Source organism: Rissa tridactyla, chromosome 11 (assembly GCF_028500815.1).
Source record: "Rissa tridactyla isolate bRisTri1 chromosome 11, bRisTri1.patW.cur.20221130, whole genome shotgun sequence".
NCBI classification, from domain to species: domain Eukaryota; kingdom Metazoa; phylum Chordata; class Aves; order Charadriiformes; family Laridae; genus Rissa; species Rissa tridactyla.
In genome coordinates, this window is record NC_071476.1 from 17,412,568 (window position 1) to 17,432,469 (window position 19,902).

The 19,902-nt window shown below is 37.7% G+C and overlaps 1 protein-coding gene across 3 annotated transcripts in view; it reads right to left on the reverse strand.

The window, feature by feature from the left end:
• SLIT3 (slit guidance ligand 3) overlaps positions 1 to 19,902 on the reverse strand; it is a 519,652-nt gene that overhangs the window by 465,202 nt on the left and 34,548 nt on the right. For 2 of the 3 annotated variants that reach the window (XM_054216868.1, XM_054216869.1), the window contains one exon: positions 540 to 611. In XM_054216868.1, coding sequence (XP_054072843.1) covers positions 540 to 611 — 72 coding nt within the window. Of the gene's footprint in view, positions 1 to 539; positions 612 to 17,354; positions 17,502 to 19,902 lie in introns of those variants that run through there. The other variant, XM_054216870.1, reaches the window with a different exon arrangement.

Below are 19,902 nucleotides of genomic sequence, written 5' to 3' on the forward strand. Positions count from 1 at the left end.
CACAGTTTTTATTTTTGAAGGAAATGAAATATTTTTTACCTCTCCATATTTCCTCGTCTTCCTGACTGTCGAGGCAGCAGCCGTAACTTTGCTGGTCTGCCTGGCAATGCCTTGACTTAGTTAAAAAGATAATTTTTAAAACTCAAAAAGTTATAACAATCTGTATTATGTCAGCACGCTAATTTTTAAATAAGAGTAAGCAATCTCTCTGTGAGCATCTAGACTATACTGGATATGAAAGGTGACACTTTTCACGGTTTCTGCAACTGTACACAGAGAGTCGGAAATAATTCACCTTGAAGACATGATGGTGAATATATGAGGACACAAATATTCTGTGGTTTCTCTTCCCTCTGATACTTATGCTCTGCTGAATTACGGCTACACACACGCAAACACAACGCATCACCTTAAGAAACCTTACTGTCCAGCAGTTCTAATATCACAAAAATTAAACCTCTCACCACAGTCAAAACACAAGTGTGCAAATCTCTATAATAAGGAACATACAATAGAAACATAAATCAGATTATACTCACAATCTAGTTAACTTCTGTGTGTTCTGAAAAAGCAGCTCTGGAAGAACTTGCAGTTTATTCTTGTTCAGACGTCTGAAGAGTTACAAACAGAATAAAAAAAATTAGATTATCTTCAAATTTAAGAAGCTTATTCTATTATGCATAAATACATGAAGTTCCCATTGTATTAAACCTCATGCTACGAATTCAGCATAGAATGCAGTATGTACATTAGTCATACACAAGCCAAAGAGATCGTGCCATCTGTAGAACACCTGCCTACATTCCTCAGGTAGGGAGTCAAATGACAGTCACCAGAAAGTTGGAATGTTTTAATGCGATGAGTACGCAAATATATTTTCTTTAATTTTCCTCTGGATGCCTACTAACAATGAATCACATGGCCCCCATGGTCAGCTTTCACTGCTCAAGGAACAGTTACTAGGAGGTATCTGGATTTTCTCTTTCCTAAAGACAAAGGCACAGCAAATTAAGTAACTTGACCAACCCATACAAGATATATATTTTTTTTTAAAGAATTTTCTTAAAACTTCACTTTGAAAATACGAGCACTGTTGTAGAACAAATGAACGCGACAGACAACTATATGGTGATTTGAAGTAGAATCCTAAAGATTCTTCCACAAACATCTTAGAGAACTACTTAGTGTTTATATATTAGTCCATTTTACTCGCTTACTGTAAAAGTTTTACACTGATGACCACAACTTCTCAATTGTAAGAAGTTAACTGTTACGAGTTGCTCCAGTCTAGTAGCTAGAAAAAGCACAAGCTTCCTCATTCGTGAAATGCACAACAGCCCCGTAAAAACTAAAAGCAGATCTACTTATAAGAAACAATCTTTTTCTGCAATCCTTTTTCCGTTGTCTAACTGACAACAAAACAGTCACTTACTTTCACAGTCCTAATGAATGTCATTTACACAACGAAGTTGACCTAAACTAATTACATACAACTCCACTGTTCTAAATAGGAAGCTGATTTCTCATATGTGTTCATATATAAGCCTATATTTATGCCTCCTTTGCTCCCAATCTACCTTAAAGGTTACCTTTGATAACAGATCTATTTTTGCTAGTTGTGATCTCAGCAGACACCTGGAACTTTTAGAAACCTACTGATACGTAACACCCAGTAACTGGTTTCCAGTTTTCTTGCACACTGAATAATCTCACTATCAGAATTCAAGAATTTTTTTGAATTGGAAGGCCTTCCTCAGAGATCAAACTAATGCTGTGGGGTTTTCATACAGCAGAGTTTTCACATGGCTACCATATGAGCATGTCTTGCAAGATAAAGCGGTGACGGGGGAGAGGGGACTATTTACTTCCCCTTTCTGACACCTAGAAGAGATCAAAGCCTTCAATCACAAGCTTGCTTACAGAGCGGAAACATTACACATGCCACGTGCCAACCTAAGCAAATACAAAAATTGGTTATTTCACAATGCTGTTACTGACTACCCATTACATTTCGGAGATAAATGAACAAACCAGTAAACGAAACACTACACAAGAACACAAGAGATACTAAGCACTAGTTTGCCTTCAGGAAAGTCCACGGGAAGATTTTTAAACTGGATTCCTTTACCCATGCAAAATGTCACTCTTAAATTAAACAAGATTAGGTTTAGTTTGCCTTAAGGTTGATAGTAATGTGTTACTTAATCATCATCAATTCATATTTTCAGTTAAGCATGTTTATATTCTAGAATAGTTGATCTACTTGGCAGGATAAAATACAGTGAAAAAAAATTACTTATTATAATACAGGTCTTAGCTCCACCCTCATTCATCAAGACTAACACTAGTTCTTGAGAGATACTAAATATGTTGAACTTATTTTATTGATCAGAATGAAAAAGACTGCCAATGAAATACAACAGATCCACATCGTCCTCTGATATTTATCACTCTGTCTGATAATCATTTCAGCTCTTGCAACGTACACACAATTGTCCACTGTAAATCCAAAATCATCCAATATCTCAAAGCAACATCCAAGGAATATATTTTAAGAATATTCTTATCTCTAGTTGCAAGGATTTCAAAAATGCTGAGTTTATGCTTATTGTTTTAAGCAACAGAAACTAAGCAAAATCAGATTCAGTTTCTTCAATAGAAGGTTTCACACCAACAAGCAGGCAAGAAAATGTACATAGTTATAAAAAAATTGTATTTTCAAGGTTAGAAAGTTTGCAACCTGAGAAGTCAGAGGCACAAATTGCGGTGACACAAACAACTTCTTAGAGGAAAAAAGCTAACACCAAAAAAATTTCCATAACTTAACTTTCCCTAACTTCCTTGTCAGATTAATCCAGAAAATCAAATATGTTAAGTGATTTCCTATTATTTGTATGGGCCAATGCTACCCTACCTGTGATGGATAAAGGACCGAGTTCTCAGTTGCCATTTTCAATTGTCCTAAGCATTTTAAGATTTCATCCTGACACTACCTTAGTATTGGTTTTCATTCAAACATCATATGAATATCGGGGGCTGGACTAGATGACCTCTAAAGGTCCCTTCCAACCCAAATTATTTGATGATTATATGAAGTAAAGTCCACACAAGGATGCTTTTGCAAAGCTCATGTTGTGACCTACTGTTCATTAACACTAAACATTTCATATTGGTCTAAATGAATTTAGTATTTATAACATTATATTGTTATAAATGAAGTGTTGGTCTTTTTCTACTGCTACTGATATCTTGATTCAAGCTATGAACTCTCCAAACATCACTTCAATCTCTTCCTAAGATTTCCTTCAAGTTGGAATTTCTGCCAAAAGTTCTCAGGGGAACTCAGAGAATGAACAGGGTTTTGTTTCTCTTGAACACCACCTTCACCTACTGCTTTTAAGTAACTCCTACTGGAATAGTCACCTAAGTATAAGACTAGATAACCTCACGTAAATTTACACATACTTGACATAGGTTACATTTAGCATGCTTATATTTATTATGTGCCAGAACACCACCAATAGCCTAGGAAAAATTCCAATTACACTTCTTATTCTCTTCCTGTGCTTGAGAGAAAGGCCATTAAGAAAGTTCTCAATACAGCAGCATCAAAGTACCTGACAGGATGTTCTTAAATTCTGTAAGGGACATAGAAGCGTTTAAAAATTATTTAACGAAAGGAGCAAGTGTTCTGCATGGTCATTTATGAGCACCGTTTCCTGTAGTTTGACAGAGAAGTGCCAAACACGAATGAAATGTAGTGGAGTAGTTCCTAAAATGTCATTTGACAAGAACTGCACTTTATCTTCATCTCTCAGTAAGCTCTAGGACAAAGAAGGAAACTTCAAGTGCAAGGTGAGGCAAACATGAGGAATGCCAGCCCAGGACAAGGCAAGCTCTAATGCAGCTGCTCCTAAGGGTAACTTCACAGGACAGGCTGAGCACACTTTCAGGAACCCCTTGTGCAGCAGCCCCTTCCCACACAAAACACCACTAAGAGCAGGACAGAAATCTCCTATGCTTGCCTAAGCCTGTTACCTATCACGTTATGCCTGAATCTTGTCCTGTCAGGTGTTTAATTACAACAGTATTTCTGATTTTATAAAAAATACCTTTGAAAAGGTGAAGCCATACATTATTAAAATAAAATAAAAATGGTCTGCAAAAACATCATAAACAAAGTGAGCCAAAATCTTGTAAAATTTTGATTGTCACATCAAATCATCTGCATTGCTCAAACTGGGAACACCACCTCAGACTCAAAGCACACCAACTAAATCTCCAGTCTGTCCTCTTCTCTCATGTTAGAAATGCATCCACCATGCAATCAGCACCTGTGTGTTCACACACGTAGCACCAGCCACCACCACACCAGTATTGAGGTACACCCAGAGGAAGGAAGGAATCTGGGGTGCAGAGCCAGACAAGATCTCGTCCAGGTTATTTGGCCTAGGACTGCTGGATGAGAACGCAGCTGTTCAGTCTCTGAAGTATTTCGAACTGGAGGTTTTACAGCTAATAAGACCTGCAAAATACTCCAGGAATTTAGAGCACTGGGCAGAATGATGTATAATCACCTAATGCCACAGAACAGATTAGCTCCAGTGATGAATCAGAAGCAACTCTGGATGTGCACAGCATGGAGTCCAGACTAATAAAACCTCCTGGAAGCTGAAGATCTGTGCAGAAAGGCTCTCCGGGAGTCATATCAGCTCTAGCTGTACCTGCATCGAGTCAAACTTATTAAGTCTGATTAGACACACGCTGACTGTACAGTTGAACAATCTCCATGCACTCCAGCTCCCTCCATCTTCCAGATTACTTTAACCACTGCTATGCATGGGAAATGTAACTTTGCACATTCTGTTTTCTTAGTCTGCTCCTCAAGTCCCCATAAGTGAACCATAAAAGCTGACCAACCGCCAACTGCGCACAATAGTTCTCAACGTGTAAGCAATTGGCCTCCAGGAGTCCATATGTCACCTCCAAGGCATCCATGTAAGACCCCCACACTAACACAATGTCCTCTCACTAAGCTGAAATGTACATTCACCTGTGCTTCTGCTGGAAGACGTTTAGGAAGCTGTAAATGGCAAAGGCTAAGACCCCGTATTTCTGTATACAGGATGTCACTACAGAAGTGAACTGCCATTTCTTCTGAAACTGCTATAAATCACAGGCACAATTTTTGTAACTAAGATGGCTTAGTAAACTGAAAAATTCAGTCTGGAGTATAAGCTTATCTAGAGTTTAATTACGTTTGGATACAGTATGATTTCATCCTCTTAAAATCCCTTATATAGAACCAGGCATGAAAGCGGTTCAACTCTTTTAATCACCTTATACAGGAAATACGGAGTTAAAACTTCAGTGTATGAAGCACTGGGGTATTGCAGGAGCACTAGCTTCTATAAAATGTGTCACACTAGATATAATAATGTTCATAACATCAGATATATACATAATATCTCTACCCATCGCAGTAGTTTTGAATTATTGCTTTATATAATAAGACTTCATACTAAGACTTCAAACTTAGTAGAGATGTACCCATGAGTTTTTAATAAAAGAAGAGTAACTCCTTCCTTCAACTCTGCAGACAGCAAGACATGTCAGCATTACTTTGTAAGATATATACCTCAGGTTACTCCTTGGCTATTATTCTAGATATTGCATGACATTATTTTCAAGGCAGATATAAAATAAGCATGAAACAAAACAAATGCAATGACAGGTCACCTCCAAGAGGATAACTAAACATACCTTTGAAAGAAACTGGTGATCTGTGCATCGAGAAAGACCCACCTGCTGTTAACAGTCAGGTTAAAAGGGCTACTTTTCTGAAACAGTACCAACCTACTTAACGGACAGGAAAAAAGGACCTAAGTAGCTCGGACAGAAAAGCTGCAAAAGAGACCAAGAAATCAGAAAACAAATTAAAAAAAAATTAAAGAAATTAAAACCCAAGAGACTTGCCTATTCTCCTCCAAAGACAGCCAGAGTCTTCCCCAGCATCCTCCGGGACTGTACACTGCAGCTAAAGTCACCCAAGACTTTTACAGGTGCTGGGCTGCAAGCTGGACTCGGGCACGTCAACCCAACTATTTTTAACCCTTCCTCTACTTCCTAACCTCTCAACTCTACTGCACAGGAGCAATCTGAATTTATTACTCAGCTAATATTTAGATCTGCCAAAAACTATTTTAAAAGTATCAACTGCAGTTGGAACTGGAAAGAGTAAGAAGATCTCCACTGGAGGCAAAAAAGGACTTTTATGAGGACCCAAACTGTTCAGCGTACTCATAGGTGACCTGAAAAGTTGGAGGTGTAGGGGATGACAGAATTTTTTAGCAATATGAAGTGAAGGGTGATTAGAAGCTCCAGAAAGAACTAATGCTATTTAGTCCCTCCATGGCAAAATGACATACATAATTCATTGTAGATGAATGATGTGGATCATTTTAACAGACACGCAAGGAAACAAATTTTTAACTTCATGCATACAACAGCAGCCTCCAACCTGAAAATCACTTCTCGGGAAGTAGACCCACGAAAACATCAACTCACTGCTCTGCAGCAATTCATAACACAAGTGTTACAAATTATTAGAAGAGTAATGGCTAACATTATTTCTCTATGTAAATCCATGGTGTATCCACATGTCGAAGACGGAAAACTTTTGGAATTTTCACCTCAAAAAGGATCCCACAAGGTTCGGAGAAAGACAGCAAGGATGATCAGAGTTACAGAACAGCTTCCAAATTGGAACAACTCAGCAGACTCCACACAATGAAAACAGCTGAGGGAGAATATGCTAAAGGTCTGTACAACTATGAAGCAAGGGAAGGTGATAAGAAACAGTTGTTCTCATCTTTTGTAATACAAGAAAAAACTTGGAAGTATTAAATGTTGTTGATGGTAGCTTCAAAAAACAAATGGAGTTAATTTTCTCCACACAACATGTAGTTAAATTCTGCAACAACTGATTGTCTATCATTAATTGCTAGTCTATGTGGGTATAGAAGACAAACAATTAAGAAAAACATTAAGTAACATTAATTACAAACACCCAACTGACAATTCAAGTGATCTCTGCCACAATATAATTTATATATTTGCTGCTGCTTCTTTTGCTCTCCTTAGAGAGTTTCAACTGAAGACATGATACTGATTTACTCATACTTTGGGTCTGAGATAGTATGGCTGTCATCTTCCAGCTTTCGGTACCTTTTTTTTTTCCCCTGTTCAGTTTCATCAGGAGAGAATTTAAACTTAATACTAGAAATTTTAATTTATACTAAACCACACAAATGTAGGTTTTAATATTCGGAGCACTTCTGCAAAGCCGCTTTAGACTATGAAGTGTGCCTGCTGCACAAATTCAATGCGTTCCCGATAGCTTAAAAAGACTATTTGAACATCAAGGAGCAAAGTAAGAGATTCATAATTACAATTGCAATCAAGATATAGGTATATGTGTACATGCATACATAGACATATGGATATGCCTATATATATCTCTATGAGCATTACTTCCGCCTCATTTTATTTCAGTCACAGCGCTTGTGTCCCAACTCCGATACCCTCACGTGCCTCCAAGCAAGCTCTTCTGCTCTTCCTAGTTAAATTGCATGTGACTTCTATTCTCATATAGTATAAATACAGAAATGTCTACACTTCACAGCTTTATTGTGTTACAAACTGCATTTCTTGCTGTGTGATTCAGACTAAATTGCAGATTTATAGAATCTGTGACCTTTAAAAGTCACAAGCAGTATACCTGCTGCAACAATGTCCTCCAGTGTATTATTGTTTTCTTTAGAACAGCCACATACAGCATCAAACACACTGTTTGAACAAACGACAAACACTCCTCACTCGCCATCCAAAAGTATTTTGCTGGTATACATAACAAGTGCCTCAGCCTACTGCCCATTTGGGGGTTCCTATGTCCTGAAGGCAAAAGGATAGAGGGAAACAACTTCAGTGTCAATCATGGACTATCAAGGGCCCTTAAAAAAACAACAGAGAAGTTATTAACTGTGAAATTCCTACCTTCCTGGCTCCAACCAGGCTAATAGTATTTCTTCCTCTGTCTGAAGCTGGGATAGGAGAGAAACTTAACTATTAAGATTCCCCTGACCATTAAAAAAAAAAAAAAAAACCAGAGTGAGTAACAACCTTGGAAAGACACAATGCCACCAGCCTAGAGGTAGACTGAAGACATTTATCAAGACCATTCTATGAAATAAATGGAGGAAGAATCCTACACTTCACAAGGGTCATTTTTACCTTTATTATAGTTTTGTTTTATTCCTTTTCTGGATAACTTCTGGATGATGAAAGAATCTTCATTTTGATAGGAAAATTTTCAAGTTGTTTTCAAGCCAGAGGTCATGTTTTCCTGGAGGGGAAATTTTCTTTGGGGTACCGACTTCAGCTGCATCCCTCATGTTTACACATTAGAAGCATCACATCCAGTTCGGGTACTTTTGTCTCATGGAGTTCCACTCAACAAGAAAAGCAAACAGGAGCTAAATCTAGTCTATATGAACAAGACGCATTTGGAAGCACAACTATAACATAGCAAGAAGTCAACGAGCAACTTCCCAAGTCTTTATTTACCCTTTCCACCATGAGAGACAGCTTGCATTATGGTAAAATGACTATTTTTTTTTAATCTGCTACTTTAGCCACATGTATTAAAGCCTTTAACTTGCTGAACTTGCAACCACTCTAATCTTTTTTTTCAAGAAGGATCTAACCAGATTCTTTGCTACTACTGAAAATTACAAAGGAGAAAGCAATTTCAACAATCGTTCAGCATAACGCTCCTTATATGCAGGATATCCCCTCCTTCAAGGCTTCCATTACCATTGGAAGACTTCTGAAAGTTCAGAAGTCAAACAAACAGGTAAAAACATTAAGTCTCACAGACCTATACATTCATTATACAATTAATTTGGAAGCTGTTTAATACAATCACATTCCCTCTTGATATTTTTCAGCTCATGCATCACTATTTTTCCGAGTGAGTACAATTTTTTTATAATCTGTAACATAGAACAGCTAGGTTTTAAGTATTTTTGTAGTGACTTCTCTCATTTATTTATACACAAGGTGTACAAATAAATGCTTAGTGTGGGTCTGACAGAGTAGCAACATTAACAGATCATATCAAATAGAACTGTATACAGTATTTCGAGAAGGAGCATTTTCAGCTTTATGGTTTGTTCTCACAGCTGCAGAACAGTTTTACTCTACGAAGCAAACTAAGGAAAACCCTAAAACCTGTTTTCTGCAAAGTTACAGTGAGGGGATTCCCAATAACCACACAAGAAATTTCCTCCATGCTCTCTTCAAAGCCCCCAAGAGGCACTCACCTCCTTCCCATGGAGAATGTAATCAATATAAAAGCCCAGTGTAAAATCAAGGTAAGCGTTATTTATTCTAACTTGGGAAATAGTCCAATTTCCGAAGGCAATTTCGCTTATTATGCTACTGACTTGGTTTGAAAATTTTGAATACCATACCATCAGTAAAACATGCTTCATGCAAATGGCAGATATTCAAGGCATGAACAGAAATCCAAGTTTCACAGCTGTGGAAGAAAAAGGAGAGGACCTAGCTTCTACTACAAGATCTCACAACAAAAAGCTCTTATCTGCATCCTCACTTTCTATTTAAGATGTTTTGCAGTATTACATTTACTAATACTATTCTTGTATATTACTGAACACATTCCACCCAGAAATTTTACATTGATACACAGGCTATGATATTAACCATTAGTTATCTCTGAATATAGCCATTATCTAGCTTTAACCCCATAAATGTATTTGACACTCACCAGCCTCCAAATTCTGTGTCTGCTTTTTGACTGAACATTGACAGCTTTACTGTCAAATCAAAGTACCACATATTTGTCATGAAATAAGTAGCACTCCATTCCTTTCCACACAACTTCAACAACTTTCAAATTTGATTTAACATCTATATTCACATTGCTACCTATTATGCAACTCATTTTCCAACTTAAAATGACAGTGTTTTTAAATTTTTAAAATAGGTAGTTTTGAGGTAGTTTTATTTTATTTCACACTCAGAACATCTGGGTCTCATTTTTGTCAATAAACAAGCTAGCTTCTTTTTTTCTCTTTCGTTATTAAGAGCTCTATGGCATTGTCCTTGGAGAACAGCCTCGGGGAACATGATGCAGTTGAAGCAGTTTCTAAGAGTTACTTTAAGGGAGAAGCGGTTACATCAGAAGCTTGGGCGTAACCAAGAAGCAATAAAAATGAATTAATGCATAACAGGAGACTCAGACAAAAAGACAGGAGTTACTGAACTCTAAGGAGTTACCAAGTTTTCTCTTTTAAACAGCACTGACTTGTGAAACAGTAAAGCAGGAGCGGAGTCGATTTCATTCAATGGTTTCATCAGAAAATCCTATTAGCATCAAGAAATATATTGTGGTCATTAACGTAACTTCTTCCTTTGCTTTGTATCACTTCCTTTTTGCAAGGGAAAACAGGCACAATACAGCACCCATTAAAAAAGTCAACCTTGTCCATTGCTTTCTGTCAGCACCTCTGTATTATTACACTAGGAAATAATGCCAGATGATATATAATGGAATTTCAATAAAGCTGCTACAACAAAACACAGTACCACCATATTACAGGCTTAGAGTGTGGAATAAATGATCATCTTTATTTACATGGCATGTTTGTACAGAAGCTCTTCCAAAAACTAAGAGACACCACTACATGTCTCTAAGGGACTGGTTTTTGAAGGAAAACAGTTTACTACAGTTACCACTTTGAGATCCCTTATTACAAACATAACAGACTGGGTGGTCCTGGTTCACATTTTCAAAGCTGTCAGAAGTAATAACCTTTATTAGTAACTTTTCATTAGACTGAAAAATATTATCTACCCTCTATCAGAAGCAGACTACATTTCTTTGTAGAAAGCAGCAGCATACAAACCGGTAGCTCTGTAACACTTTTTAGCTTTCAGTATAAGAAACCTTTTTCTTTTTTTTACGATCTCTTCACATGAAAAACTCTGACATTAAGATGGAGGATGGAGGACGGAGCCAGATTTCCTCTGACTATGAACAAACTAGTAACATAGGCAAAAAGAGTATAAGGAAAAGGTTTAAATTTCAACATTTTCCCAAAGCCAACATCAAGAAACAAAAGGTCTAATAATATTCATGTATGCTTTAAAGACTGAGATCAATGCTCTGTACCATAGAGAAATGAACAGAAGTACCCACTTAATTGAAGAAGGTAATAGAGAATCTTAAGTATCAGACAGCACATATTGATGACAATCTCAACAGCAAGGCAAGTTTGTAAATCCAGAAGAAGCAAGCAAAAGTACACAGACAATCTCTTAACTCAGTAGCATATTTATAAAACCAATCAGTTAGATCCATGCAGCATAGTAGTTTTTATGTGCCTTTCTCAGCCTTTAACATACAAGAGTTTACATTTTCTATTAACTATCATACAAATAAAGCCAAAAAAGCTTGATTAATAAACCCTCAGAGACACTCTGCAGAAGCTGCTTCTCAGTTTCTGCAATACTTTGCCGGCTCTCCTATTTCAAATCTAAAAAAAACCCACCAAATTAGGAGTTCACACAATCTTCCAATTTTTGTATCTTTGAAACCCTAATACAGAGTGAGAAAACACATAGTTACTTTCTCATTATTCCTCCAAACTACGTGAAAACAATAGGACCTTATCCAAGGAATATAAAGAATCTACTGCAGTATCCCTAAACATCCACCACATTTTGTGGTGGATGTTTAGGGATTTTGTACATCAGTTTTTGTAAAGGCAGTAAAATAGATAGGGTTAAACTATTTTCTTACACCGAAGAGTAACCTCTCCAGGTCACAGTTGAAGCTCTATGAATAAAGCAAAAACTAAATTTTAGCATGCACATCTCCAAGCCATGTTGCCCCTGTTGACAAGTCTTAAAAGTTTATATTAATCAAACTAACCATTTCCAGAAGTCAGAAATAGCTGTGAATAATTAGCAAGAAAACTTGCAAGTAGAGCTATTATTGCAATTTTTACCAGTAGAAATAGAACACTGTTCCTATTTGATCTGTTTTAATAACTCGATACCAGGGCAGCTCACCATCCTCTCCATATATAGTAAAGAATGCTTCTGTGGCAACGTGTTCCTCCTTCCTCCCTGGGGCTATAAACCAAGCAGAACTATTAAAAAAGGAAGACTAGCAGAATCATCTCCTGCCCAAAATCAAACTGGATGCATAACAAAGGATGCATCCACCAAAGCCATCCGAATGAATATACGGAAATAATTAAACAGAACAAAGAGCACACTGTACACTTGACTTAAGTTTGAGAATGAAAAAGCAGCTCTTGTACCTGCTTTAAGGCAATGCTGTGGGACTTATCTATAACAACTCAAAGAACATTTTCTCACTAGGAAGCCACGAGGTGTAACTAGCCACAAAAATCCACTGTCATTAAATAAGTTCTTATCTCAAAATTGAGCGCACCCAAGTTTCTGTGATAATTACCTCAGATCCACTTCTACTTTCCCAGCAAGTTATCAAATGCAGTTTTTCCAAAGTGCTTCAGTACCTAGCAGTTCCCATGTTTCTCTTGTATTCCTAATATACTGCATCACACCTATCCACTCAGAATTATCACAGACAAAAATTGAAATGTATACGTAATATCCATAACATCTGCATGAGCACTAGAACCCCTTCTTCTTATGGTGATCCTCATACTGTAACACCTCAAAGCAAAGAGAAAGATTTGGAGAAGAGATCATCCGCAAGCAACTGAGAACACAATATCAACATAAAGTTAGCTATTAGCCAACATGAATTAGTTCTGTTCTATATGGAAGGCCGCAGCTCCAGGTGAGTTCCAATTTCAGTGGAGACAGTTAAAACACGGTTGTGCCAGACAAAAAGCAAGATCAAAACTGTACTGTCTGATCAACGATAGAAAGACTTCAGACCTACACGGTCATATATTCTCCGAGAAAGAACTAAAAGATGTTAAGTACATTGAATTCATCATCAATGTTTCACTCAGGAATGGGATTATTTAAGGATTGCTGTGCTTGAAATTCAGCCAGTATCACTTACGGTATTCCTACAACAGCAAACAATATAATCCTTCTGATATGAGGAAGCTCAAAGAAGCAAAATCCTTTTGATAGTTTTATTCAAGCTAAACAAAGTTCATCCAAATTATTCCAGACCACTGATGCAGCAGTTCTTACCCAACAGTAACGCAGACCTTTAAGTATTTCTTAACAGATCCTGGAGAAACAACTGCTAAATCCCCAAGTGTTTCACTTAAGCAAATACTCCATAAATCTTCATCAAGTCTATAAAACTGCTAAAATCAAACAAACAAGCCACAGAAAAGAATAATGTTTAAAAGCCTCTGATGTAAAGTTCAATGCTGATCAGCTATTCCAACTGAATTATAGTAATATTGTAGTGGAAGTGTCATTATTCCATTTGCTTTGTAACCATCACTTTCAGAAGCTTAAGGATCCTGTGGTTACAGAACCTCTTGTCCACATAAATGAGACCCAAGTTTGTTTTTCCATGAGCTCTTATGGGTCAGTGACCTACTACGAAAATGTTTCAGTGACCTACTATGAAAATGTTTTTGATGAGACCAGGCTCGTTTATTATCATATTGTTAAAACAAACCTCTTTGTCTTGTAGCCCTGGTCAGATGTACTAACGCAAACCAAACCCAAGTCACTGAAGCATGCATCCTGCTTTCTTGCTCGCTGCCCTTTGCCTCTCTCGCACTTTTCATGTGTTTGGATTCCTCCTGTGCAGACCTATTGACAGAGCTGCTAATGGCTTCCTTCAGAAAAGAGGTGCCAATTTTTATTATTTTTTTTTTTAGTGTTTACAAAAGAAATAAAAGGTTCACTCTTGCATCAGGAATAACTAAAAAAGTTTGGCTGTCCAGCAATGGCTGAGTAATGTGTAACTGTATAATTATGTGCTACAGACATAGTAAACTACGAAATTTGAGGACATTAGTGCCCTCTAGGAGTCCACAGTACATAGACACAGTTACTGGGAATTACCATTTTCCCAAAAGCATACACCCAATTAGAAGGTATAGCCACTACACATCTACAAATATACACATCTCCAAAGAATCATTATAAGTGGCTTCTCATAACATAACATAAATTTTCCTGAAAATTTAGCATAAATGATAGAGTACACTATTCACTGCATGCACTGGGTATCTGTACGAAATAGGACATACTTGAATATTTTCTTATGCCCTTAGCTGTTGCAAGAAGCTTGACTCTATATGGAAATGTATGTCCTGGAGATCTTATAACATTCCTTTCCAACAAGAACAACTCTTTGGACTAATAGTTGCAAATTCCCCTTCCCCCACAACAATTTTATACTGACTGTATGCTTGAATTGGGGGAACAGCAGAGAGAGTTCTTTTTAAAAAAAAAAAATAATTTCCTGACCATATCTAGTATGTCATTTCCACAAATGACTAACGTTTCTCTAAATTACTGGCAGTTAAGTAGTGTAAGAAAAATATATTTCAGTGAAAACTTCCAGAGTAACCAGCATACAGTATTGACAGATAAGTGAAGTATGTGAGCCATATCTTGTGAACATTTATTTCAGTTGTTTCAGCCAAGAGCAGCACATAAAGCAGAATCAAAAGCAATACAAAATTAATGAGCTTCCTTCTCTCCTTCCAAGAATTAATAAAGGTGAGCTGTCAGCTTGAGCCAAGACGTGACTCGCTTAGATGTAGCACTTACATTCCTCCCCAATGATTTACTCAAGTGTATTATTCACACTCAAGCTGTCAATATCTATTTTACTATTTATTTGTAGACATACATCATATATATAACAAGAACTACCACGTTCTTGCTACTGTTTCTGTCCTGCGTGATTCTAAACGTAAACTGAGGTATCAGCCACACAGCTAAGTAATCCACCATTTGCATCTGGTAAACAGTTTCCATCATATCTCATGAATAAAATTTGTACCTATTATTTTATCTTCTCATTATTATTCAACATTTCTCAGGGAAGATGCTGATTTTGACTGGGTGTTTTTTTAAGCAAGTCTTATAAGAAACAGAGATTCCTTATCAGTGACTTAACTGCACTCTTTTAAAGTCAGATATCCAGCACAAGCTTCTTAGTAGGGTGAAGGGCAGCTGGAAATCCACTAAATGCCTCTGCTGTAGATGTGAAAAAGCAGTGGAACTTTCTGGAGTGTCTCAACCCTCTCCATGAAAAGGACAGCATATCCCTAATGCCTAAGCTGTAGGCAGCTAGTTCAGTAGAAGCAGAATAAGATTTGGAAGAGATAAGCAGTTTAGCTTCTTGCAAGAGATGAAAACCAGAAACCATCCAGTACCAGAACTGACTTACAGTCCACCTAGGTCAGTATCCCGTTTCCAACAGTGGCAATCTGCAAATGCACACAGAGGCATAAACACAGGGCAAGCATGCATGATACTCCTCTACCAGCTTCGCTAGCTTTCAGCCTTTTTCACCTAGACTTCTTAGTAGAATTAAGATTTTTTTAGTGGTCTTCAATGGATATCTCTCGCAAACATAGCCAGCCTTCCAATGACCATCTGTGAACTTCTATTTTAGTCTTTTATGAGCTCCAACATTTAAGGATTTCCCTACACCACCACCCCCATCTGCCTGTTCTTCAACCCTGAATGGCATCTCCTGTGTTATTTTACAAACACGAATCTCATAAGGTGCTTCTACAATTCCTCAGAGTGGGCACTTGGATTAAAACTGCCCATGAAGCACTTTTCTGGAAGGCTATAATAAGGGTGGTAAGAGATTGAATGGCTTGGGACTCAGGCACTCTGCTAACAAAGCTAATCTTTATCATGCGGGCTATTTTACAGCTAACTCCAACAGCACAAGAGGCAAATTCATACAAGGTGCTCTTCAAGAAAGAAAGGACGAGGCTTGATGTCTTCGTGCATAGCTTAGCCAGTCAAATTAGTTAAGCCAGTTCCAAAATGTTTGATCTGGCTGAAAGTGATACCTATGGTTAACTTATCTATCAGTAATTTGAAAGATTTAATGCAGAGCTCCAAGATTAGATTCAGAGACAAGATCGTCAGCTCCAAGGACGAGTCATAAACATCCAGGTTTAAAGTGAAGGTGTTATCCAGCCCACAAGCAGAGACAACTCTTTCCCCTTGGAAGAAAGGAAAAACTTTGGTGAAGACTAGGCCTGATTTAGCTATACACAAAAGACAGCAGAACAGCTCTGTGGTAAGACATTGGCTGTGAGGGGAACACCAAATGACTCTGTTTTTACAGTACATAAAAGGACAGCACAAGGGTCACAGCACTCATGGTGCAATAAGCACAGTGGAAAAATGAGAAAGCAGCAGTAATGACAGAGACCAGTAAAACCTGTAGCAATCCAAGACCAGAAAAGAAACCCAAGAAGCACCACTTGTGCAGATGTCCAAAGAACAGCACAATACCACAAGACGACACAACATAACACTGTGATGAATTCGCACACAAACTCAACACATGAACACTTACGGACTCAACTCTTGTCTTAATGTGGACAGTAGAAACCAAGAGATTTGCCTGGCTCCTGCCACACAGGATGAACTAGAACTCAAACACAGCTATTGTGATGTCACTTTGGGACAGGCGTTCTCTGAGACTAAGGCAAAAGGTAGAGACAGGGAGTACAATTTCCTGTACTCCGTTGAAGGAGTAAGTGCACGCTCCTCCAGAGTACAAGTGACATAGAGAAGACACAGTCTTCCTCTAGAATTATGGTTCTGAGTCAGAAGCAGGATCAAACCGTGGAACTGTTTTTGTACATTAAGTTGATGAAAGAACTTGTGAACTTAGAAAGCTGCTATGTGAGGGTGTTGCTGCTACTCTATTGCTATCAGGGTCAGAAAATTATGCAGATGAAGTACTTAAAATAATGTGGTCCTCATTAAAGCAGTAAAAACTACATTATGGCCACTTGAAAGGAAAGACCCACGCTCCAGACCACAGTTCTTGAAGTAGCAAGGCTGTACCCATGCAAGTTAAACCAAACAGTCATTCCAAATAAATTCATAGTTTTCCCATGTATTTTTCAGAAAAATTGTCTGAAAGGGAAGCCTTGGACCAACCCCCAAACTGGAGAGTAAGTAGGAAGGGAAGTAAGGGAAGTGACTCAAACAGCAGGAAGATTCTGTAAGTACAGCGTACTCAACTCTCTGATTGCCCCACTGGCATCCAGGAACAAACCCAATAGCAACCCTTCAGATACTCACACCCAAAACACTGTAGCTCATCATGTTGGTCTTCTCACAGAGTCTCACAGACACTTATTTGAAAGGCAATACTAAACTTTTCTTGAAATTCAAGGTAAAAGAGAACGCTTTTTCAGATGTTTGTTATAGGATTCCATATTTTTTTTTAAACTGGAATATTTTCTCAGAAGATTGGGTCAAACATTACTAAAAATATTAATTATTAACCAACATCAATAACATTGCTTGAACTTGCAAGTCAACAGCCAATGCAGCATATTCTTAGCTCACAGACACAGGCAGCTCAAGAATTAATGAATATTCCATTCTTCAAATGAGGAGAACAAAAACACCTGGAAGTGTCACAAACTGAATTTCAGGCTTTTATATTCTTTGCCAGCTCCCACAAAGAGTGGTTAAGTTTACAGCTGGTCTCTGTTAGAAACTGGTTTCCCCTGTTTACCAAAGATTACATCATTAACACACGAGAGTATGACCTGGCATTAGACGGCACAGGTTCGTTTTACCCTTATTGATGGTGGCTTGTTGTAGCAATAATTCTGCCCAGAATGAAAGATTAACTCAAGTTTTGACACATGCTACACCCACTTCCTGAGGAGTCACTGGGGGGGATGCTACCTACCATCTTTGGTATGGATGCAAAGAAATCCATCCCTCCCAAATGCAAAGATATCACAGCTACAAAATGGTTCCAACAGTCCCGATTTCCCATTCACGCCTCCCTGAGAGGGGAAAGACTAAGTGTAGAGAGCTGTCTTGGGAACAGAATACGGGCACAGGTTACAGTTTCTCACTCCTAAAGCACCACCTGTTCCTGGGGAGTATGGCAGCAAACCTGGTATACACCAGCTCACACATGGTAGTCTGAGAAGGAAGAGGGAAGTACGCAAGTCATAAAATTGATTAAATATCAGACCACAGCTCTAAATCCATTTTAGTGTGTCTTTGTTCTCCAGCATTTCCAGATAAGCATTTTATGATCACTGATTTCCAATTAGATATGCCATAGGGAAATGGAGACACAAAACAATAAAGCTTTTTTCTGAAAGGTTACATTCAAACTGTCTTACATATTTACAAATCCATATGGCTTCATAAATAAGTGTAGTGTATGCGATTCCAGAAAACATCTAAACTGCACACACTGCAAACCTTGTATAAATACTATAGATTTGTCCATGCTGCCAAAGATTTGCAATAAGCTTTTGTTTACAACAGCAGAGCTGTCCAATGCTTTTATGATTTCGCCCGCTACTCTGAAGCACTTAGCAGTCTTTCCACTCAGTATGTTAATTATGGAAGATGCTTTTTGTATTACATGATTTATTTAAAGCCTGTTCAATCTCAATTTATGAAATCCATATTGTGAAGCATCACATAACAATTTATTCTTCTCCTTAGCATCTTTAGGCACTATTAGCAATTTTACAGTACCCTATGTCAAATAAATATACTTTAATACCCTAATCAAGCATTTAGGAAGCTGCTTACAAAGACTCAATGCACAGTAGCATCTCTACAGTTAAAGGTCAAATACAATTTCTATCTTGACCTCTATCTCAGCACACACAAAACCAACACCACACATGTATATGCTAGGGTTAAAATTTGGATTTTAGCTTTTTTTTTCTTAAAGCTAATTATTTTTTCCCCAACTTCGAAAAGATTTCATTTGGCCATGCTTATACATTTTTTCCCCCTCCTCTAAACAACAAAAACACATTTTTAGTGTTTTCAGATGTTGAGATCTTTTATGCTAGCTAAAGACACTAATTTGAGTAGAAAGAACCAGCCATCAGCCAAAGTCCAGTCTTTTGAAGATAATACAGCTACGTGACAATCTCTGGCAGTTGGTTGTGGAAAAGTCAGGATCGGCTGGTGTCTTATATCCTGCCTCATTTTTCACAGAAGTGTGTGACATACATCTGGCTCTGGAAAAAAATTCAGTTCATCTTTTAGGCCCACCAGTATGCCTCTTCCTTCTTGATCCTCTCTGTATGTGAAATTTCATAATCATTTTATCTTAAAATCATACACTGGGTTAATAGCAAAGCATACAGCTGAAATGCTAAAATTCAAAATAAATTTGAGTATAACACATTGTGCCAGTACACCAACTGCGTTTGTATGGGCATATGCACACTACAAACCACAGTAAACAAAACCAGGAGACAGGATCAAAGTTAGACCTTTTACAGTTAACTATTAGGGAAAAAATGCAGAAAGGAACTAGAAAAAAAAAAAAAGAACTACAGATTCCGAGACCTGCAGTACACCAACCAGCACAGGTGTTGTTCTAAAATTGTTACCCTGCTACTGGCAAGGAGGGCAGACTATCAAAATTTACAACTGGCACTTTCACATTTCAGCAGAACATTTCCATAGCTTCTTAAACACTTATTGAACATACGCATATATCTGCCCTGCAAAGTCTATCACTCACCATCAATTAGTAGCATTTTTTGGAAAGCAGCACTTTGGAGCCAAAGGCTCTGGGAGGAGACATACAGAAGTCATTCTGGCACCCCAGACATACAAGTCCCGTTGACA